The sequence below is a fragment of the Oncorhynchus mykiss genome, chromosome 4 (genome assembly GCF_057628025.1).
Source record: "Oncorhynchus mykiss isolate SJ-2025 chromosome 4, ASM5762802v1, whole genome shotgun sequence".
Taxonomy (NCBI): domain Eukaryota; kingdom Metazoa; phylum Chordata; class Actinopteri; order Salmoniformes; family Salmonidae; genus Oncorhynchus; species Oncorhynchus mykiss.
The window spans coordinates 11757876-11781620 of NC_143025.1; the positions used below are offsets into that span (position 1 = coordinate 11757876).

A 23745-nucleotide genomic window follows, 5' to 3' on the forward strand; every position below is an offset into this window, starting at 1 on the left:
GTTGAGATGTGTCTGTTACTTGAACTCTGTGAAGCATTTATTTGGGCAGAAGTAACTCTGGGTATTCCTTTCCTGTGGCGGTCCTCATGAGAGCCAGTTTCATCATAGTGCTTGATGGTTGTTGCGACTGCACTTGAAGAAACTTTCAAAGTTCTTTTTACATTTTCTGTATTGACTGACATTCATGTCTTAAAGTAATTATGGACTGTCGCTTCTCTTTATTATCTATGCATAGTCACTTTAACTCTACCTACATGTACATATTACCTCAATTACCTCGACTAACCGGTTCCCCCGCACATTGACTCTGTACCGGTACCCCCTGTAATAAAGCCTCACTTGTTATTTTACTGCTGCCGTTTAATTATTTGTTACTTTTATTTAACATTTTTTACTCATCTATTTTTTACTTAACACTTTTTCTTAAAACTTCTTAAAGCAATGTTGGTTAAGGGCTTGTAAGTAACCATTTCACTGTAAGGTCTACACCAGTTGAGCTGTTCTTTCCATAATATGGACTTGGTCTTTTACCAAATAGGGTTATCTTCTGTATACTACCCCTACCTTGTCACAACACAACTGATTGGCTCAAACTTTTAACAAGGCACACTTGTTAATTAAAACACATTCCAGGTGACTACCTCATAAAGCTGGTTGAGAGAATGACAAGAGTGTGCAAAGCTGTCATCAAGGCAAAGGGTGGCTACTTTGAAGAATCTCAAATATAAAATATATTTTGATTTCTTTAACACTTTCTTTAACACTTGGTTATTAAATGATTCCATATGTGTTATTTCATAGTTTTGATGTCTTCACTATTACTCTACAATGTAGAAAATTGTGAAAATAAAGAAACCCATGAATGAGTAGGTGTGCCCAAACTTTTGACTGGTACTGTATAGAAGCCTGTTTCAGGTTTTCTACCCCACCTGTACACTGAACTAAACACTTTACTAACAGGTTTGTAACTTGAGAGGTATATTCCATTTACACTGAACAAAAATATACATATCCTGATTTTTTTTTAATTTATGATTTTACTGAGTTACAGTTCCTTATAAGGACATCAGGCAATTTAAATACATTCTTTAGACCCAAATCTATGGATTTCACAACCGGGAATACAGATATGCATGTTTTGGTCACAGATACAAAAATAAAGGGCCGTGGATCAGAAAACTAGTCCGTATCTGGTTTCACCACCATTTGCCTCGTGCAGGGCGACACATCTCCTTCACATAGAGTTGATAGGGATGTTGATTGTGGCCTGTGGAATGTTGTCCAACTCCATTGCTGTGCAAAGTTGATGGATATTGGTGGGAACTGGAACACACTGTCGTACACGTTGATCCTGGAGAGGCCAGAAGAACTAGAAGAACTGGAAGAACTGGGACATATTCAGCTTCCAGGAAATATGTACAGATCCTTGCGACACGGGGCTGTGCATTATCATGCTGAAACATGAGGTGATGGCGGTGGATGAGTGGCCCGACAATGGTCCTCAGCATCTCGTCAAGGTATCTCTGTGCATTCAAATTGCCATCGATAAAATGCAATTGTGTTCGTTGTCTGTAGCTTATGCTTGCCCATACCATAACACCACCGCCACCATGGGGCACTCTGTTCACAATGTTGACATCAGCAAACCACTCACCCACATGATGCCATACACGCTGTCTGTCATCTGCCCGGTACAGTTGAAACTGGGATTCATCTGTGAAGAGCACACTTCTTCAGCATGCCAATGGCCATCGGAGGTGAGCATTTGCCCACTGAAGTCGGTTACGACACCGAACTGCAGTCAGGTCAAGACCCTGGTGATGATGACGAGCACACACATGAGTATCCCTGAGACGGTTTCTGACAGTTTGTGCAGAAATTAGGTTGTGCAAACCCACAGTTTCATCAGCTGGGTGGCTGATCTCAGATGATCCTGCAGGTTAAGAAGCCGGATGTGTAGTCCTGGGCTGGCCGGTTGGACGAACTGCCAAATTCTATAAAACGACGTTGGAGTGTGTGTGTCTTCTCTTACAGAAGAGAAATTAAAATTACATTCTCTTGCAACAGCTCTGGTGGACATTCCTGCAGTCAGCATGCCAATTGCACACTCTCTCAAAACTTGAGACATCAGTGGCATTGTGTTGTGTGACAAAACTGCACATTTTAGAGCATTTTATTGTCAACAGCACAAGGTGCACCTGTGTAATGATCATGCTGCTTAATCAGCTTCTTGATATGCCACACCTGTCAGGTGGCTGGATTATCTTGGCAAAGGAGAATTCCTCACTGACAGGGATGTAAACACATTTGTGCACATAATTTCAGAGAAATTAGCTTTTTGTGCATATGGAACATTTCTGGGATCTTTTATTTTAGCTGAAACATGGGAACAACACTTTACATGTTGCGTTTATATTTTTGTTCAATGTCGTTTTCACCCAGCACAGAAAGTGAAACAGATATGAGGGCAGGTAGCCTTGTGGTTAATAATGTTGGGCCAGTAACTGAAAGGTCGCTGGTTCGAATCCCCAAGCCGACTAGGAAAAACCTATCGATGTGTCCCTGAGCAAGGCACAACCTAAATAGCTCTGGATAAGATGTCAAATGTTCTTCAAAAAGATAATGCAATTCACAATGTGTCAAATTGCAGAGGGCCGGGAGAAAATAAATGGATAAAGTTTTGGGACTGACCTTTGACCCCGAAGCGGTGTCCACAGTGGAAGCCTCGCTGATGGTGCTGGAAAGCCGCAAGTCGGCCTGCTGGGGGTTGGACATACGGCCACCTGGCCTGGTGAGAAAAGAGACAGAAAGCAGCAGAGGGTCACACAGAGCAGACATGGCCGTATGTGTACGCAGAGCGTCACTGAGAGGATGCAACTCTACACACGGCTCCGTAGACCACACCCTGGAGGGCAAGGACAGACTGCTGTTGTTTGGAGATCAGCCCCTTTGTCTGGAATTCCAAAGGAACTTCTCTCTTTCAAGCCTCAGGGACATATTAATCCTCTGGGATCATCACACATACTCTGAGACCCTTTGTGAATACAGGCACAGGTTAGCAGTGGAAAATATGACCCATAACAAGCATGTGTATGGCACAATCCTTGCATTCAATATCATAACACATACAGGCAAGCCTTGTATCATTATTGCTATGGTGTTATAGGTTTCAAAATACTTGAGTGCAAGGATTGGGGCACACACACACACACACACACACACACACACACACCTCAAACAAATAAAGGGAACACTTAAACAACACAATGTAACTCCAAGTCAATCACACTTCTGTGAAATCAAACTGTCCACTTAGGAAGCAACACTGATTGACAATAAATTTCACATGCTGTTGTGCAAATGGAATAGACAACAGGTGGAAATTATAGGCAATTAGCAAGACACCCCCAATAAAGGAGTGGTTCTGCAGGTGGTGACCACAGACCACTTCTCAGTTCCTATGCATCCTGGCTGATGTTTAGGTCACTTTTGAATGCTGGCGGTGCTTTCACTCTAGTGATAGCATGAGACGGAGTCTACAACCCACACAAGTGGCTCAGGTAGTGCAGCTCATCTAGGATGGCACATCAATGCGAGCTGTGGCAAGAAGGTTTGCTGTGTCTGTCAGCGTAGCGTCCAGAGCATGGAGGCGCTACCAGGAGACAGGCCAGTACATCAGGAGACGTGGAGGAGGCCGTAGGAGGGCAACAACCCAGCAGCAGGACCGCTACCTCCGCCTTTGTGCAAGGAGGAGCACTCCCAGAGCCCTGCAAAATGACCTCCAGCAGGCCACAAATGTGCATGTGCCTGCTCAAACGGTCAGAAACAGACTCCATGAGGGTGGTATGAGGGCCCGATGTACACAGATGGGGGTTGTGCTTACAGCCCAACACCGTGCAGGACGTTTGGCATTTGCCAGAGAACACCAAGATTGGCAAATTCACCACTGGCGCCCTGTGCTCTTCACAGATGAAAGCAGGTTCACACTGAGCACATGACAGACGTGACAGAGTCTGGAGACGCCGTGGAGAACGTTCTGCTGCCTGCAACATCCTCCAGCATGACCGGTTTGGAGGTGGGTCAGTCATGGTGTGGGGTGGCATCTCTTTGGGGGGTCGCACAGCCCTCCATGTGCTCGCCAGAGGTAGCCTGACTGCCATTAGGTACCGAGATGAGATCCTCAGACCCCTTGTGAGACCATATGCTAGTGCGGTTGGCCCTGGGTTCCTCCTAATGCAAGACAATGCTAGACCTCATGTGGCTGGAGTGTGTCAGCAGTTCCTGCAAGAGGAAGGCATTGATGCTATGGACTGGCCCGCCCGTTCCCCAGACCTGAATCCAATTGAGCACATCTGGGACATCATGTCTCGCTCCATCCACCAACGCCACGTTGCACCACAGACTGTCCAGGAGTTGGCGGAAGCTTTAGTCCAGGTCTGGGAGGAAATCCCTCAGGAGACCATCCGCCACCTCATCAGGAGCATGCCCAGGCGTTGTAGGGAGGTCATACAGGCACGTGGAGGCCACACACACACTACTGAGCCTCATTTTGACTTGTTTTAAGGACATTACATCAAAGTTGGATCCGCCTGTAGTGTGGTTTTCCACTTTAATTTTGAGTGTGACTCCAAATCCAGACCTCCATGGGTTGATACATTTGATTTCCATTGATAATTTTTGTGTGATTTTGTTGTCAGCACATTCAACTATGTAAAGAAAAAAGTATTTAATAAGAATATTTCATTCATTCAGATCTAGGATGTGTTGTTCCCTTTATTTTTTTGAGCAGTATATATATATATTTTTTTGCACATGTCATTTTTCTTTCACCTTGTCTTTAGAGTATTTTGTGTAGATCGTTGACAAAAAATGACAATTAAATCAATTTTAATCCCACTTTCTAACACAACAGAAAGTCAAGGGGTGTGAATACTTTCAGAAGGCAGTGTGTGTGTATGTGTATGTATGTATGTATGTATGTATGTATGTATGTATGTATGTATGTATGTATGTATGTATGTATGTATGTATGTATATATATATATATATATATATATATATATATAGTGAATTTCAGTGAATGCAGTGAATTTCAAACACAGATTCAACCACAAAGACCAGGGAGGTTTTCCAATGATTAAAAAAAAAAAAAAGTGTGTGTATATGTATATATATATATATATATATATATATATATATATATATATATATATATATATATATATATATAAATATATATTTATATTTATATATATAAATATATATTTATATATATATATATAAATATATAATATATATATATAAATATAAATATATATATATATATATATATATATATATATATATTATATATAAATATATATTTATATTTATATATATAAATATATATTTATATATATATATATAAATATATAATATATATATATAAATATAAATATATATAAATATAAATATAAATATAAATATAAATATAAATATATAAATATATAAATATAAATATATATAAATATAAATATAAATATATATAAATATAAATATATATAAATAAATATATATATAAATATAAATATATATATATATATATAAATATATATATATATATATATATATATATATATATATATATATATATATATATATATATATACATAATATTAATACATACATACACACACACACTTTTTTTTTTTTTACCCATCATTGGAAAACCTCCCTGGTCTTTGTGGTTGAATCTGTATTTGAAATTCACTGCTCGACTAAGGGACCATACAGATAATTGTATGTGTGGGGTACAGGGATAAGGTCATTAAAAAAATCATGATACATATTGACTTGTTAAGCAAATCTTTACTACTGAACTTATTAGGCTTGCCATAACAACAGGGGTGAAACTTATTGACTTAAGACAATTCAGCTTTTTATTTGCAATTAATTTGTAAACAATTCTAAAAACATGATTTGACTTTGACATTGTAGGTTATTGTGTGTAGGCCAGTGATGCAACATCTCAATTTAATCTATTTTAAATTTAGGCTGTAATACAACAAAATGTGGAAAAAAGTCAAGGGGTGTGAATACTTTCTGAAGGCATTGTACCATATAAAAATAAACAATTAAGTGTTTTTCCCCTCATCAATCTACACACAATAACCCAAAATGACAACGTGAAAACAGCTTTTTAGATTTTTTTGCAAATTTATCAAAAATAAAAAACAAAAATACATTAATTACATAAGTATTCAGACCCTTCGCTATGAGACTCGAAATTGAGTTCAGGTGCATCCTGTTTCCATTGATCATCCTTGAGATGTTTCTACAACTTGGAGTCCACCTGTGGTAAATTCAATTGATTGGACATGATTTGGAAAGGCACTCACCTGTCTATATAAAGGTCCGACAGTTGACAGTGCATGTCAGAGCAAAAACCAAGCCATGAGGTTGAAGGAATTGTCCATAGAGTTCAGAGACAGGATTGTTTCGAGGCACAGATCTGGGGAATGGTACCAGAAAATGTCTGCAGCATTGAAGGTTCCCAAGAACACAGTGGCCTTCATCATCCTTTATTGGAAGAAGTTTGGAACCACAAAGATTCCACCTAGAGCTGGCCGCCCGGCCGAACTGAGCAATCGGGGGAGAAGGGCCTTGGCCAGGGAGGTGACCAAGAACCCGATGGTCACTCTGACAAAGCTCCAGAGTTCCTCTGTGGAGATGGGAGAACCTTTCAGAAGGACAACCATCTCTGCAGCACTCCACCAATCAGGCTTTTATGGTTAAGTGGCAAGACGGAAGCCACTCCTCAGTAACAGGCATACGACAGGCAACTTGGATTTTGCCAAAAGGCACCTAAAGGACTCTCAGACCATGAGAAACAAGATTCTCTGGTCTGATGAAACCAAGATTGAACTCTTTGGCCTTAATGCCAAGTGTCACGTCTGGAGGAAATCTAAGGGGCGGCAGGTATCCTAGTGGTTAGAGCGTTGGACTAAATAAGAATTAGTTCTTAACGGACTTGCCTAGTTAAATAAAGGTCAAATAAAGAAGCATGGTTGTGGCAGAATCATGCTGTGGGGATGTTTTCAGGGACTGGGAGACTAGTCAGGATTGAGGGAAAGATTAACTGAGCAAAGTACAGAGAGATCCTTGATGAAAACCTGCTCCAGATACAGGTGTGTCAAGCTTGTAGCATCATACCCGAGAAGACTTGAGGCTGTAATCGCTGCTAATGTGCTTCAACAAAGTAATGAGTAAAGGGTCTGAAAACTTATGTAAATGTGATATTTCAGTTTTTTTTTTCTAAGTTTGCAAAAATGTCCAAAAACCTGTTGTTGCTTTATCATTATGGGGTATTGTGTGTAGATTGATGAGGGGGAAAAACAATTTAATCCATTTAAGAATAAGGCTAACGTAGCAAAATGTAGAAAAAGTCCAGGGGTCTGAATACTTTCCGAATGCACTATATATATATATATATATATATATACTGTATATTGCTTGGTGACAATATGTAAGTGTTTGTCACAACAGAACAGTCAGAGCATGGAGTTCCCTTGTCAGAGTCAACCTATAGACAGGTCCTCTCTGATGGGGGTCCTCTCTGATGGGGGTCCTCTCTGATGAATCAGCACTTCAGATCTCTCTTGATGTCTGATTATTGTATGGTGTGTGTGAACTAGATTTGTAGAATTTGATGAATTGCACTGCCTGCCCCATGGGTAGCCTCAGTGTTGGGAGGGGAAATCTATTCCTTTTGCTTAAATCAAACTTCCCCTCCTGTCTGCACAGTGTTCCGTGTGGACCTTCTATATATGCATATTTTCGTTTGAGAGGACCTAGCGGACGGCTGAGAGAGTGGAAGATGTACATTTGGTGTAAGGGGAGAAGATCCCCGTCAAAGAAGATCCCCGTCAGAGAGTATATTATATGAACAGACATGTACTGTACACACAGACATGTACTGTACACACAAACACTGGGGTTTCTCTCTCACAGGATATGTGTTGGGCAAACTCATCTGTCAGGAGGTGATGGGGGGTTGTGGGAGGCTAGTGAACTAGGCCATCACTTGAAAGAAATAATCATCATCTCTCCCACAATGCACTGCCCACTGTGCCCCTCTTCACAAAGTGTCTCAGAGTAGGAGTGCTGATCTAGGATATGTTCATACAATCTTATCCATTAGGAACAGCAGTCCTACTCAGACAATCTGGTCTACCCTCCCTACTATTATAGCTTAGCCTTAGATGAACTCAAAGTGAAACCTTTGAAGCTACTAAACTAGAGAACAAACATGAACAACTAGAGGCTCAAACAATACACAGACTGAAATGGGGGGGAAAACTGAAATCTAATAGAATGAGAATACGACTACATTATCCGATGCAAAACAGAAATTTATGAAGCACTGAAACTGAACCTATAAATGTACAAGGAGATCCACATAACATTTATTTTTTATAAGCACTAGGAACAAACAGTGAAAACTTTACATCTGCACACACGCATAATTCCTTTAGCGCTTCGCTGTACAGAACTCTGGCAATGCAGATCTCGCCTCCCCATCTACGACTCTGACAATTACTCCATCATTGTGAGAGTGGAAGAAAACACTTTCAAGGACTGGCACTTGTGAAGGGCAGACTGCCAGGCAATTAAGGCTGTGACAGCCAGAAGTCAGGCTTTTCAGCACATTGGACATTATTATCGCTCTGGGTCTTCTGAGAGCTGCCACTCTGGAATAAAGGCCTTAAAGGGATAGTTCACTTTTCTACTTCGTTTCCCCCCCACAACTTCTAGCTTATTTTCAACTTCCATAAGGTGTCTTCATTTCCACCAATCCTTTTTTTTGTTGTTGAATTTGTTAGCTTTTTATTCAGCAATGCCCAGAATCTCCTGGCTAACATTTTTGGAGAACGTAGCAATTGTTGTATGGTGTAGTATAGTATAGTGTAGTTTAGTGTTTAGTGTGGTGTGTAGTGTAGTGTGGTGTAGTGTAATTGTATACTGGTGTCGTATGGTGTAGTGTGGTGTGGTGTGTAGTGTAGTTTACTGTAGTGTCGTGTAGTGCCTCCAAACAGTGGCCATTTTCTTCCCTTTGGGGACGTGACGTTAGGCCTAGATACTGTACATAGAGTAGTCTAGAAGGTTAGACCTAGATACTGCACATAGAATAGTCTAGAAGGTTAGACGTACATACTGCACATAGAATAGTCTAGAAGGTTAGACGTACATACAGTAGTCTAGAAAGTTAGACCTAGATACTGTACATAGAGTAGTCTAGAAGGTTAGGCCTAGATACTGTACATAGTCTAGAAGGTTAGACCTAGATACTGTACATAGAGTAGTCTAGAAGGTTAGACCTAGATACTGTACATAGAGTAGTCTAGAAGGTTAGACCTAGATACTGTACTTAGAGTAGTCTAGAAGGTTAGACCTAGATACTGTACATAGAGTAGTCTAGAAGGTTAGACCTAGATACTGTACATAGAGTAGTCTAGAAGGTTAGACCTAGATACTGTACATAGAGTAGTCTAGAAGGTTAGACCTAGATACTGTACATAGAGTAGTCTAGAAGGTTAGACCTAGATACTGTACTTAGAGTAGTCTAGAAGGTTAGACCTAGATACTGTACATAGAGTAGTCTAGAAGGTTAGACCTAGATACTGTACTTAGAGTAGTCTAGAAGGTTAGACCTAGATACTGTACTTAGAGTAGTCTAGAAGGTTAGACCTAGATACTGTACTTAGAGTAGTCTAGAAGGTTAGACCTAGATACTGTACATAGTCTAGAAGGTTAGACCTAGATACTGCATAGACTAGTCTAGAAGGTTAGGCCTAGATACTGTACATAGTCTAGAAGGTTAGGCCTAGATACTGTACATAGTCTAGAAGGTTAGACCTAGATACTGTACATAGAGTAGTCTAGAAGGTTAGACCTAGATACTGTACATAGAGTAGTCTAGAAGGTTAGACCTAGATACTGTACATAGAATAGTCTAGAAGGTTAGACCTAGATACTGTACATAGTCTAGAAGGTTAGGCCTAGATACTGTACATAGAGTAGTCTAGAAGGTTAGACCTAGATACTGTACATAGAGTAGTCTAGAAGGTTAGACCTAGATACTGTACATAGAGTAGTCTAGAAGGTTAGACCTAGATACTGTACATAGAGTAGTCTAGAAGGTTAGACCTAGATACTGTACATAGAGTAGTCTAGAAGGTTAGATCTAGATACTGTACATAGACTAGTCTAGAAGGTTAGACCTAGATACTGTACATAGTCTAGAAGGTTAGATCTAGATACTGTACATAGAGTAGTCTAGAAGGTTAGACCTAGATACTGTACATAGAGTAGTCTAGAAGGTTAGATCTAGATACTGTACATAGACTAGTCTAGAAGGTTAGACCTAGATACTGTACATAGTCTAGAAGGTTAGGCCTAGATACTGTACTTAGAGTAGTCTAGAAGGTTAGGCCTAGATACTGTACATAGAGTAGTCTAGAAGGTTAGACCTAGATACTGTACATAGAGTAGTCTAGAAGGTTAGACCTAGATACTGTACATAGAGTAGTCTAGAAGGTTAGACCTAGATACTGTACATAGAGTAGTCTAGAAGGTTAGACCTAGATACTGTACATAGAGTAGTCTAGAAGGTTAGATCTAGATACTGTACATAGACTAGTCTAGAAGGTTAGACCTAGATACTGTACATAGTCTAGAAGGTTAGATCTAGATACTGTACATAGAGTAGTCTAGAAGGTTAGACCTAGATACTGTACATAGAGTAGTCTAGAAGGTTAGATCTAGATACTGTACATAGACTAGTCTAGAAGGTTAGACCTAGATACTGTACATAGTCTAGAAGGTTAGGCCTAGATACTGTACTTAGAGTAGTCTAGAAGGTTAGACCTAGATACTGTACTTAGAGTAGTCTAGAAGGTTAGACCTAGATACTGTACATAGAGTAGTCTAGAAGGTTAGACCTAGATACTGTACATAGAGTAGTCTAGAAGGTTAGACCTAGATACTGTACATAGAGTAGTCTAGAAGGTTAGACCTAGATACTGTACTTAGAGTAGTCTAGAAGGTTAGACCTAGATACTGTACTTAGAGTAGTCTAGAAGGTTAGACCTAGATACTGTACTTAGAGTAGTTTAGAAGGTTAGACCTAGATACTGCATAGACTAGTCTAGAAGGTTAGGCCTAGATACTGTACATAGTCTAGAAGGTTAGGCCTAGATACTGTACATAGTCTAGAAGGTTAGACCTAGATACTGTACATAGAGTAGTCTAGAAGGTTAGACCTAGATACTGTACATAGAGTAGTCTAGAAGGTTAGACCTAGATACTGTACATAGAATAGTCTAGAAGGTTAGACCTAGATACTGTACATAGTCTAGAAGGTTAGGCCTAGATACTGTACATAGAGTAGTCTAGAAGGTTAGACCTAGATACTGTACATAGAGTAGTCTAGAAGGTTAGACCTAGATACTGTACATAGAGTAGTCTAGAAGGTTAGATCTAGATACTGTACATAGACTAGTCTAGAAGGTTAGACCTAGATACTGTACATAGTCTAGAAGGTTAGATCTAGATACTGTACATAGAGTAGTCTAGAAGGTTAGACCTAGATACTGTACATAGAGTAGTCTAGAAGGTTAGATCTAGATACTGTACATAGACTAGTCTAGAAGGTTAGACCTAGATACTGTACATAGTCTAGAAGGTTAGGCCTAGATACTGTACTTAGAGTAGTCTAGAAGGTTAGGCCTAGATACTGTACATAGAGTAGTCTAGAAGGTTAGACCTAGATACTGTACATAGAGTAGTCTAGAAGGTTAGACCTAGATACTGTACATAGAGTAGTCTAGAAGGTTAGACCTAGATACTGTACATAGAGTAGTCTAGAAGGTTAGACCTAGATACTGTACATAGAGTAGTCTAGAAGGTTAGATCTAGATACTGTACATAGACTAGTCTAGAAGGTTAGACCTAGATACTGTACATAGTCTAGAAGGTTAGATCTAGATACTGTACATAGAGTAGTCTAGAAGGTTAGACCTAGATACTGTACATAGAGTAGTCTAGAAGGTTAGATCTAGATACTGTACATAGACTAGTCTAGAAGGTTAGGCCTAGATACTGTACTTAGAGTAGTCTAGAAGGTTAGACCTAGATACTGTACTTAGAGTAGTCTAGAAGGTTAGACCTAGATACTGTACATAGAGTAGTCTAGAAGGTTAGACCTAGATACTGTACATAGAGTAGTCTAGAAGGTTAGACCTAGATACTGTACATAGAGTAGTCTAGAAGGTTAGACCTAGATACTGTACTTAGAGTAGTCTAGAAGGTTAGACCTAGATACTGTACATAGAGTAGTCTAGAAGGTTAGACCTAGATACTGTACTTAGAGTAGTCTAGAAGGTTAGACCTAGATACTGTACTTAGAGTAGTCTAGAAGGTTAGACCTAGATACTGTACTTAGAGTAGTCTAGAAGGTTAGACCTAGATACTGTACATAGTCTAGAAGGTTAGACCTAGATACTGCATAGACTAGTCTAGAAGGTTAGGCCTAGATACTGTACATAGTCTAGAAGGTTAGGCCTAGATACTGTACATAGTCTAGAAGGTTAGACCTAGATACTGTACATAGAGTAGTCTAGAAGGTTAGACCTAGATACTGTACATAGAGTAGTCTAGAAGGTTAGACCTAGATACTGTACATAGAATAGTCTAGAAGGTTAGACCTAGATACTGTACATAGTCTAGAAGGTTAGGCCTAGATACTGTACATAGAGTAGTCTAGAAGGTTAGACCTAGATACTGTACATAGAGTAGTCTAGAAGGTTAGACCTAGATACTGTACATAGAGTAGTCTAGAAGGTTAGATCTAGATACTGTACATAGACTAGTCTAGAAGGTTAGATCTAGATACTGTACATAGTCTAGAAGGTTAGATCTAGATACTGTACATAGAGTAGTCTAGAAGGTTAGATCTAGATACTGTACATAGAGTAGTCTAGAAGGTTAGATCTAGATACTGTACATAGACTAGTCTAGAAGGTTAGACCTAGATACTGTACATAGTCTAGAAGGTTAGGCCTAGATACTGTACTTAGAGTAGTCTAGAAGGTTAGACCTAGATACTGTACTTAGAGTAGTCTAGAAGGTTAGACCTAGATACTGTACTTAGAGTAGTCTAGAAGGTTAGACCTAGATACTGTACATAGTCTAGAAGGTTAGACCTAGATACTGCACATAGACTAGTCTAGAAGGTTAGGCCTAGATACTGTACATAGTCTAGAAGGTTAGGCCTAGATACTGTACATAGAGTAGTCTAGAAGGTTAGACCTAGATACTGTACATAGAGTAGTCTAGAAGGTTAGACCTAGATACTGTACATAGTCTAGAAGGTTAGATCTAGATACTGTACATAGAGTAGTCTAGAAGGTTAGACCTAGATACTGTACTTAGAGTAGTCTAGAAGGTTAGATCTAGATACTGTACATAGACTAGTCTAGAAGGTTAGACCTAGATACTGTACATAGTCTAGAAGGTTAGGCCTAGATACTGTACATAGAGTAGTCTAGAAGGTTAGACCTAGATACTGTACATAGACTAGTCTAGAAGGTTAGACCTAGATACTGTACATAGAGTAGTCTAGAAGGTTAGACCTAGATACTGCACATAGACTAGTCTAGAAGGTTAGACCTAGATACTGTACATAGAGTAGTCTAGAAGGTTAGACCTAGATACTGTACATAGTCTAGAAGGTTAGGCCTAGATACTGTACATAGAGTAGTCTAGAAGGTTAGACCTAGATACTGTACATAGTCTAGAAGGTTAGATCTAGATACTGTACATAGAGTAGTCTAGAAGGTTAGACCTAGATACTGTACATAGAGTAGTCTAGAAGGTTAGATCTAGATACTGTACATAGACTAGTCTAGAAGGTTAGACCTAGATACTGTACATAGTCTAGAAGGTTAGGCCTAGATACTGTACATAGAGTAGTCTAGAAGGTTAGACCTAGATACTGTACATAGACTAGTCTAGAAGGTTAGACCTAGATACTGTACATAGAGTAGTCTAGAAGGTTAGACCTAGATACTGCACATAGACTAGTCTAGAAGGTTAGACCTAGATACTGTACATAGAGTAGTCTAGAAGGTTAGACCTAGATACTGTACATAGTCTAGAAGGTTAGGCCTAGATACTGTACATAGAGTAGTTTATTAAAAGGTATAGAAGGAACACGGACAATGCTTCAGAATGCAGCTTTGGTTTTAGAATATTACAATAACACAACATAAATGTCACTCATGACCCCATTCCTGATCTTTTCAGAGAGTAAGTGCATGTATAAATACTCAGGAGGAGGCCTTGTGGAGGTGGAAACATGCTCTTTGCACTCCCACCCCATTCCCCGTCTGTCTGTGGCCCAGGTGCTTAAAATCCATCCTGCCGCTGCAATGGCGATTATCAACAAAGGCATTGCCCTGCCGGCGGGTCAGTGATCCCTCAGGTGAGCAAGTCATCACATTGCTAACGTAGCTCTGCCTGTGTTCACCAGATACCACAGCAATGAGGAGACCGCCGCCGAAACAAAAGACGGTTCTGCCGAGTTATTCTGAGGAGTGATTTCAGGAAAGAAAGAGAGGAGAGCTCCACTCAATCACTTGAGTCCCTAGTTATTTACAGATGATCTAATTATTTTGTAGCTTTGTCAAATATGTGTGTGTTTTCTATACCTGTTCGCATCACTCACTGTATGCTTTACAGACGCTCCCGACCAATGAGGAGGGGGAGAGAAAGAGAGAGGTTAAGAATCAGTGTGGGAGAAACAGACAGACGGATGGACGGATGGACAGGACAGAACAGAGAGAGAGCCAGAGAGAGCGATAATAGATAGATTGCAAGAGAAAAACAGCAGAGAGAAAAGAAGAGAAGTTGCAGACAGACAAACACAGACCAGACAGCAACGCTGGAAGTAATTCCAGCCTGCTATAAAAATAAGAGGCGGTAACGTGCAGCCTCGATGAGGTGTAGAGCCCGGACACTATAGCCACTCCTGGGACTGAGAGGCCAAGCCACACTGGCCAGTAGGCGCACCAGTCTCCCCAGGGGGCTCCCGTAGGCGCCAGTCACCCCGGGGGGCTCCCGTAGGCGCCATTCTCCCCGGGGGGCTCCCGTAGGCGCCAGTCTCCCCGGGGGGCTCCCGTAGGCGCCAGTCTCCCCGGGGGGCTCCCGTAGGCGCCAGTCTCCCCGGGGGTTCCCGTAGGCGCCAGTCTCCCCGGGGGGCTCCCGTAGGCGCCAGTCTCCCCGGGGGGCTCCCGTAGGCGCCAGTCTCCCCGGGGGGCTCCCGTAGGCGCCAGTCTCCCCAGGGGGCTCCCGTAGGCGCCAGTCTCCCCAGGGGGCTCCCGTAGGCGCCAGTCTCCCCAGGGGGCTCCCGTAGGCGCCAGTCTCCCCAGGGGGCTCCCGTAGGCGCCAGTCTCCCCAGGGGGCTCCCGTAGGCGCCAGTCTCCCCAGGGGGCTCCCGTAGGCGCCAGTCTCCCCAGGGGGCTCCCGTAGGCGCCAGTCTCCCCAGGGGGCTCCCGTAGGCGCCAGTCTCGCTAGGACAATAATAAAGTCTTTAGATGAGGTTTCAACTCAGCTTTAATGGTTATTTGCTAGGTGATGATGCTTTTATCAAAAGCTGTGCTGGAACTAGGATATGTGATCTATAGAATATGCCAGGGGTATCCCAATCAGAGCCTGGAAGTCCAGATCACTTACTGGTTTGCTGTTCTACCTGTTAATTTTATTGAATATTTAACTTTTATTTAATATTTAACTAGGCAAGTCAGTTAAGAACACATTCTTATTTACAATCACGGCCTAGGAACAGTGGGTTAACTGCCTTGTTCAGGGGCAGAACGACAGATTTTTACCTTGTCAGTTCGGGGATTCGATCTGAAAACATTTTGGCTACAGGTCCAACACTCTAACCACTAGGCTACCTGCCGCCCCTAATTAATAGCACCCACCAGGTGTCCCAGGTCTAGATCAGTCCCTGATTAGAGGGGACCAATGAAAATCAGCAGTGGAACTGGCTTCGAGGTCCAGATTTGAATTTGTCTTATGTAATGATGTAATTTGCAGTTCATCAGGAGTCTTCTCATATTTAAATAAGCCTAGAATGTTGTGGGTCTGTGCCATTATCTTATAGGTCGTCATGACAACACATTTCAACATGACTAGCCCTAGTATAGATCTTGCCTGTTCACAGAGCAACACGTGTGATCTATGTGGGTGTTTTACTTCCTTTAGTTGACTGCACTGATTGTAAATGGCTCTGAATAACAATAACTTGGAGCAACACCAAACCACAGTACTGTTAGGTTACATTGTATCCCACAATTGCCTTCTGAGGCACCAAAGCACAGTTTCCAATACTAGCCAGCAGCATACCACACTGCATCCCACTGTTGGCTTGGCTCTGAAACTAAGTGGTGCTGCTGGAAGTGGTGTTGAAGGGCCAGTAGGAGACACTCTTTCCTTTGGTCTAAAACAATATCCCAATGCTGCAGAGCAGTGATTTGTGACATTTCCCTGTGTAGGATGCTGTCTTTCAGATGGGATGTTAAACGGGTGTCCTGACTCTCTGTGGTCACTAAAGATCCCATGGTACTTATCGTAAGAGTAGGAGTGTTAACCCTGGTGTCCTGGCTAAATTCCCAACCTGACCATATTGACCACCTAATCATCCCCAGCTTCTAATTGGCTCATCCATCTCCCCTGTAACTATTCCCCAGGTTGTTGCTGTAAATGAGAATGTGTTCTCAGTCAACTTACCTGGTAAAATAAAGGGAAAAATACAAAATCCCCAAAACATTTTGAAGGCTGCAGCTGCATTGAGACATTACATCATTATTGTGGTCAAACTTGCTGCACCAGCTGTTTGAGAGACATTATTTAAAAGAAACTCCACGTTAGGTATACCACACACACCCCCCCTCTCTGGCTTGTTCCTCTGTATGCGGTAGTAGAGGTTGTGCAGGTTGAGCGGCTGAGCGGCTGTGACACATTATCTGCGTGGCTCATATACCCCTCCACGCCCACAAAGCTGTTAATGAGACGGATCCATCAGAACATGGCAGGAGAATGTGCCCTCCTGTTCTCTGCCAGACACAGGAGGAGAACGAGAGAGGGGGATCGAGAGAGTATCAGAGAGAGATTGTGGAGAGAGGTTGAGAGCTGAGCGCTAAGTTGGTGAGTCTCTGGGATCTCTTTTAAAACTGTATGCTGCTGTTGTCAGCTCCACGGCCATTTAGCTTTTTGTTCTTGGAAGGCAGTACACATGCAATGAGATATTTAATAGATAAGAAAGTTCTGTATGAACTCATACTTGTCACCGTAGTTTTATGGTGAGGTGGAATGACCCTTTGAGCTCAACCTTTAATATCTTTGTCATCTTGTGCAAAAGCGTTGGACCCTGACACAGGGCTGGGAAACTGGCGCTTTGTTCTAAAGGTAGTCGAAAATCACTCATCTCTGGTCCCCCATGTAAGGTTAGGGCACAGGAAGTGACACTCAAAAGACTTCTGACAAGGTACTACCAAATACAAGGTTCTACAAACTACAAGGTTCCACTTGGTCTGAGAACCATTTTTCCAGAATATTCTTGGACACAAATGCTGAGGGCATTACCACGAAAAGAGATGAATGAATAAGGCAAAAAGAGAGAGAAGAGAGAAATGAGAGCAAGAGATAAATAGAGGTGACATTTCACAGTCTTGACAGTGAGGTCACTGTGTCGAGCAGGTTAGGTGGTAAATCCTAGTTGTACTGACACTCTGCCATAATTTTGGATCAAATAGTCAGGGTTAGGATGGCCTGGTAGAGGCCAGCTAAGGAGATTTGAGCAGGAATATTGCTAACGATGGAGGTACAGCCTCCCACCTTGATGATCCATAGAGAGACAAATAACATCCTATTTGGGTTTACGTATCACTCTGTTCCATAATCTCAACAACATTGGCATTGCCCTTAACTTCACACCCAATGTGAAGTAAAGGTAGCCTAGTGGTTAGAGTGTTGGGCCAGTAACCGAAAGGTTGCTGGATCGAATCCCTGATCCAGCAACAAAATTATATATAAATTAAAAATATTCTGAGCAAGGCAGTTAACCCACTGTTCCCTGGGCCCCGAAGACGTGGATGTCGATTAAGGCAGCCCCCCACCTCTCTGATTCAGAGGGGTTGGGTTAAATGCAGAAGACATGGATGTTGAGTAAGGCAGCCCCCTGCACCTCTCTGATTCAGAGGGGTTGGGTTAAATGCAGAAGACATGGATGTTGAGTAAGGCAGCCCCCTGCACCTCTCTGATTCAGAGGGGTCGGGTTAAATGCGGAAGACGCATTCAGTTGTACAACTGACTAGGTATCCCCCTTTCCCTTATACTCCAAATAACATCTACTGATCTTGCCAACGTTCCCACATTTCAGCTTCCCCAACAGCTTTAACCGCTATTCCATTACTCCAAAGCTGACTGTTTCACGGATTCATATACCTCAACATATCTGGCCATCGCCACAATTTCTAAGGCTCCCATCTACGGTCTCAAATAATATACATAGTTGGATTAACTTTGAAGACTGATATCTGTCTGAGACGCTGTATGAATACAAATTAATATAGATACTTAAGCTCGGCACAGTGTTTGAAGTTTACACACTCGTAGTTCCAAATAGATGCGTTGACAATCCTGAGAGGCCACAGGTCTGTTTCTGACCATTACCAACTAGCATACCAGCGACATTCTGAGAACCACAAGTTTTCATCAAATAAAGGACAGATAAGAGATGAGTCACTCACTGTTCTTGGAGGATAAAATCCACGTTCTCCCGAGACACCTGTCCCGTCACGGGGTGCCGGAACGACGTGGTCCTCTGGTTATGGCTGTGAGAGGACCAGAGGATAAGAGAAGGACGTGGGGGATGGAGGGTGGAGGAGAGGTGGGGGATGAAACAGAGTGGAACAAAATTAGCATCCCTGGCTGTCGAATCAGTCTGTGGTCATCGCGCTGGATTTTCACCCCCTTCCAACTCACATGTAGACACAAGCTGATCATTCTCCAGGGGCGTAGCAGGTTTCAAACGCCCCCTAACCCCACCCTCCTACCCCCCCAGACTTTCCCAGGCATGTGTAGAATGTGAAGGGGGCAGTGGCCCCCACCCTGGACTGCTCCTATGATCTCCTCCTAAAGTGTTAGGCTCAGCACGAAACACCGGACATAGGGAAAGAGAAGGCTGTCAAGCCAGGCAGGGCCTCCATCGATTCCTCCCTCAGCCAGTGACACAGGGTGAGAGAGGTCAGCCAGGCAGGGCCTCCATCGATTCCCCCCTCAGCCAGTGACACAGGGAGAGGACCGTCAGGTATGGTAGCATCCCAAATGGGACCCTAATCCCTACATAGTGTACTACTTTTGACAAGCCTTGGTCAATGGTTGTGCACAATGTAGGGAATAGGGTGCAATTTGGCACGCAGCCAGGTGACAGGGGCACACTTGACAGGGGCACACTTGGCAACACAGCACTCTCCCAACAGATTCCCTCCATCAGATCCCTGTACAGGAGCTGCTGCTGTCCTTGTTGCTGTCAGTTTCTGTTCCTGTAGGAGCTGATGTGGAGTGACAGCTGAGAGCTCACTTCCTGGTTTTAAGGAAGGAAAAAAGCCCTCTGGTCCAATACACACAGTGATGTGTGAAGAGGCTGCAGTGACACTATTTATCTTTATAGAGTTAGTATCCTATGTAGTGCACTACTTTCCACCAGAGCCCTATGTAGTGCACTACTTTCCACCAGAACCCTATAAACCATTGTCAAAAGTAGAGCACTCAATAGCAAACAGGGTTCAATTTGGGACACAACACAGGCAAATACGCACAATGCTCTAGATAGGAATATGTTTCAGAGGACATATCAAACTGAATCACAGAAAATGATCTTAGAAAAGGTTGTACTGCTGTCTAGGTGGATAGAGGACCGAGTATTAGCGATCAAGGCTGAACCGAAATGAAAGCGCTGCCCAGGCGATGGCAGTGCCACATATCCCCATCAAATTCAACAGCAAAATGGAATATTACACTGATGTCATCCAACATCATTGCTTGTAAACAACCAGTGCCAGTTCCAGGTCCTAAAGGCGTTATACAATAGAGAAAAGCACTGGGTTTTTGCCTGCTCCCAACCCCTTTTTTTAAAAACATGGATTATTTTATTTAACTAGGCAAGTCAGTTAAGAACAAATTCTTATTTACAATGACGACCTACACCGGCCAAACCTCGGACGACGCTGGGACGCCCTATGCGATTCCCAATCACGGCCGGTTGTGATACAGCCTAGAAGCAAACCAGGGTATCTGTAGTGACGCCTCAAGCACTAAGATGCCTTAGACCACTTTGCCACTCGGGAGTCAACCAAATCAGTCATGAAAAAGCCCATTGACAAATGGCTATTGGGAATGATATTATCGATAGGGTCTTCAGGTTCACCAGCTGTACCAGCAACACAGCACTGTCAATCACCACATCCTCATCGGCAGACTCGACAGCCTTGGTTTCTCAAATGATTGCCTCTCAAATGATACAACTCTCTACTCAACAAATTGGATGCAGTCTATCACAGTGCAATCCGTTTTGTCACCAAAGCCCCATATACTACCCACCATTGACCGTGGTTGGCCCTCGCTTCATACTCGTCGCCAAACCCACTGGCTCCATGTCATCTACAAGACCCTGCTAGGTAAAGTCCCCCCTTATCTCAGCTTGCTGGTCACCATAGCATCTCCCACCTGTAGCACATGCTCCAGCAAGTATATCTCTCTAGTAACCCCCAAAACCAATTATTTCTTTGGCCGCCTCTCCTTCCAGTTCTCTGCTGCCAATGACTGGAACGAACTACAAAAATCTCTGAAACTGGAAACACTTATCTCCCTCACTAGCTTTAAGCACCAACTGTCAGAGCAGCTCACAAATTACTGCACCTGTACATAGCCCACCTATAATTTAGCCCAAACAACTACCTCTTTCCCTACTGTATTTAAATTATTTATTTATTTTGGACACAGGTGCTGATTTATTTATTTTGCTCCTTTGCACCCCATTATTTTTATTTCTACTTTGCACATTCTTCCATTGCAAATCTACCATTCCAGTGTTTTACTATATTGTATTTACTTTGCCACCATGGCCTTTTTTTGCCTTTACCTCCCTTCTCACCTCATTTGCTCACATCGTATATAGACTTGTTTATACTGTATTATTGACTGTATGTTTGTTTTACTCCATGTGTAACTCTGTGTCGTTGTATGTGTCGAACTGCTTTGCTTTATCTTGGCCAGGTCGCAATTGTAAATGAGAACTTGTTCTCAACTTGCCTACCTGGTTAAATAAAGGTGAAATAAATAAAAAAAATAAAAAATACAATTTAGAGGGTAGAGCTCAGCAGTAATGTCCGTGGGTTATTTAGAGGGTAGAACTCAGCAGTAATGTCAGTGGGTTATTTAGAGGGTAGATCTCAGCAGTAATGTCCGTGGGTTATTTAGAGGGTAGAACTCAGCAGTAATGTCAGTGGGTTATTTAGAGGGTAGATCTCAGCAGTAATGTCAGTGGGTTATTTAGAGGGTAGATCTCAGCAGTAATGTCAGTGGGTTATTTAGAGGCTAGAGCTCAGCAGTAATGTCAGTGGGTTATTTAGAGGCTAGAGCTCAGCAGTAATGCCAGTGGGTTATTTAGAGGGTAGAACTCAGCAGTAATGCCAGTGGGTTATTTAGAGGGTAGAGCTCAGCAGTAATGTCAGTGGGTTATTTAGAGGGTAGATCTCAGCAGTAATGTCAGTGGGTTATTTAGAGGGTAGATCTCAGCAGTAATGTCAGTGGGTTATTTAGAGGGTAGATCTCAGCAGTAATGTCAGTGGGTTATTTAGAGGGTAGATCTCAGCAGTAATGTCAGTGGGTTATTTAGAGGGTAGAGCTCAGCAGTAATGTCAGTGGGTTATTTAGAGGCTAGAGCTCAGCAGTAATGCCAGTGGGTTATTTAGAGGGTAGAGCTCAGCAGTAATGCCAGTGGGTTATTTAGAGGGTAGAACTCAGCAGTAATGCCAGTGGGTTATTTAGAGGGTAGAGCTCAGCAGTAATGTCAGTGGGTTATTTAGAGGGTAGAGCTCAGCAGTAATGTCAGTGGGTTATTTAGAGGCTAGAGCTCAGCAGTAATGCCAGTGGGTTATTTAGAGGGTAGATCTCAGCAGTAATGTCCGTGGGTTATTTAGAGGGTAGAGCTCAGCAGTAATGTCCGTGGGTTATTTAGAGGGTAGATCTCAGCAGTAATGTCAGTGGGTTATTTAGAGGGTAGATCTCAGCAGTAATGTCAGTGGGTTATTTAGAGGGTAGATCTCAGCAGTAATGTCAGTGGGTTATTTAGAGGGTAGATCTCAGCAGTAATGTCAGTGGGTTATTTAGAGGGTAGAGCTCAGCAGTAATGTCAGTGGGTTATTTAGAGGCTAGAGCTCAGCAGTAATGCCAGTGGGTTATTTAGAGGGTAGAGCTCAGCAGTAATGCCAGTGGGTTATTTAGAGGGTAGAACTCAGCAGTAATGCCAGTGGGTTATTTAGAGGGTAGAGCTCAGCAGTAATGTCAGTGGGTTATTTAGAGGGTAGAGCTCAGCAGTAATGTCAGTGGGTTATTTAGAGGCTAGAGCTCAGCAGTAATGCCAGTGGGTTATTTAGAGGGTAGATCTCAGCAGTAATGCCAGTGGGTTATTTAGAGGGTAGAGCTCAGCAGTAATGTCAGTGGGTTATTTAGAGGGTAGAGCTCAGCAGTAATGCCAGTGGGTTATTTAGAGGGTAGAGCTCAGCAGTAATGCCAGTGGGTTATTTAGAGGGTAGAGCTCAGCAGTAATGCCAGTGGGTTATTTAGAGGGTAGAGCTCAGCAGTAATGCCAGTGGGTTATTTAGAGGGTAGAGCTCAGCAGTAATGCCAGTGGGTTATTTTGATCAACCTGTATGGTGTTTTTTAAGAGAAAGCAGACATTTCTTCTCAGAGGGCTGTTATGGGAAGGTATTTACTTAAAATTTGTTGTCTTTTTTTGTCATTTAGCAGAGTAACAAGAGCAATTGGGGCAATTAAGTGCCTTGCTCAAGGGCACATCGACAGAGCCTTATCGGCTCAGGAGTTCAAACAAGTAAACTCTCAGTTACTGGCCCAATGCTCTAACCACTGGGCTACCTGCTGACCTAGAACGTCTGATGGGGTATGTGAGGACACTCCAGTCTGGATTAGTACAGCATTTAATCTACATTTGCTTAATCTGCTCCCATTTCAGACTCAATTTAAGTTTCCAATGGGTGTGAAACGTGTGTGTGTGTGTGTGTGTGTGTGTGTGTGTGTGTGTGTGTACTGTAAAAGCAGGCTGTGCTTAGCAGGGCGATTGAAGTGCTGTGTTCCGTCAGAGGCTCAGTATGCAGGTGTTGTGTTCTGTCAGAGGCTCAGTATGCAGGTGTTGTGTTCTGTCAGAGGCTCAGTATGCAGGTGTTGTGTTCTGTCAGAGGCTCAGTATGCAGGTGTTGTGTTCTGTCAGAGGCTCAGTATGCAGGTGTTGTGTTCCGTCAGAGGCTCAGTATGCAGGTGTTGTGTTCTGTCAGAGGCTCAGTATGCAGGTGTTGTGTTCTGTCAGAGGCTCAGTATGCAGGTGTTGTGTTCTGTCAGAGGCTC

General features: G+C 42.4%; 1 protein-coding gene across 15 annotated transcripts in view; it reads right to left on the bottom strand.

Moving 5' to 3' along the window:
- The window catches only part of LOC110521287 (pleckstrin homology domain-containing family A member 7), a 182240-nt gene that overhangs the window by 76323 nt on the left and 82172 nt on the right, over nucleotides 1–23745 (bottom strand). For all 15 annotated transcript variants that reach the window (XM_021598747.3, XM_021598745.3, XM_090231111.1 and 12 more), the window contains 2 exons: nucleotides 18852–18935; nucleotides 2692–2788 (listed from right to left, as the gene is read on the bottom strand). In XM_021598747.3, coding sequence (XP_021454422.3) covers nucleotides 2692–2788; nucleotides 18852–18935 — 181 coding nt within the window. The remainder of the gene's footprint in view (nucleotides 1–2691; nucleotides 2789–18851; nucleotides 18936–23745) is intronic.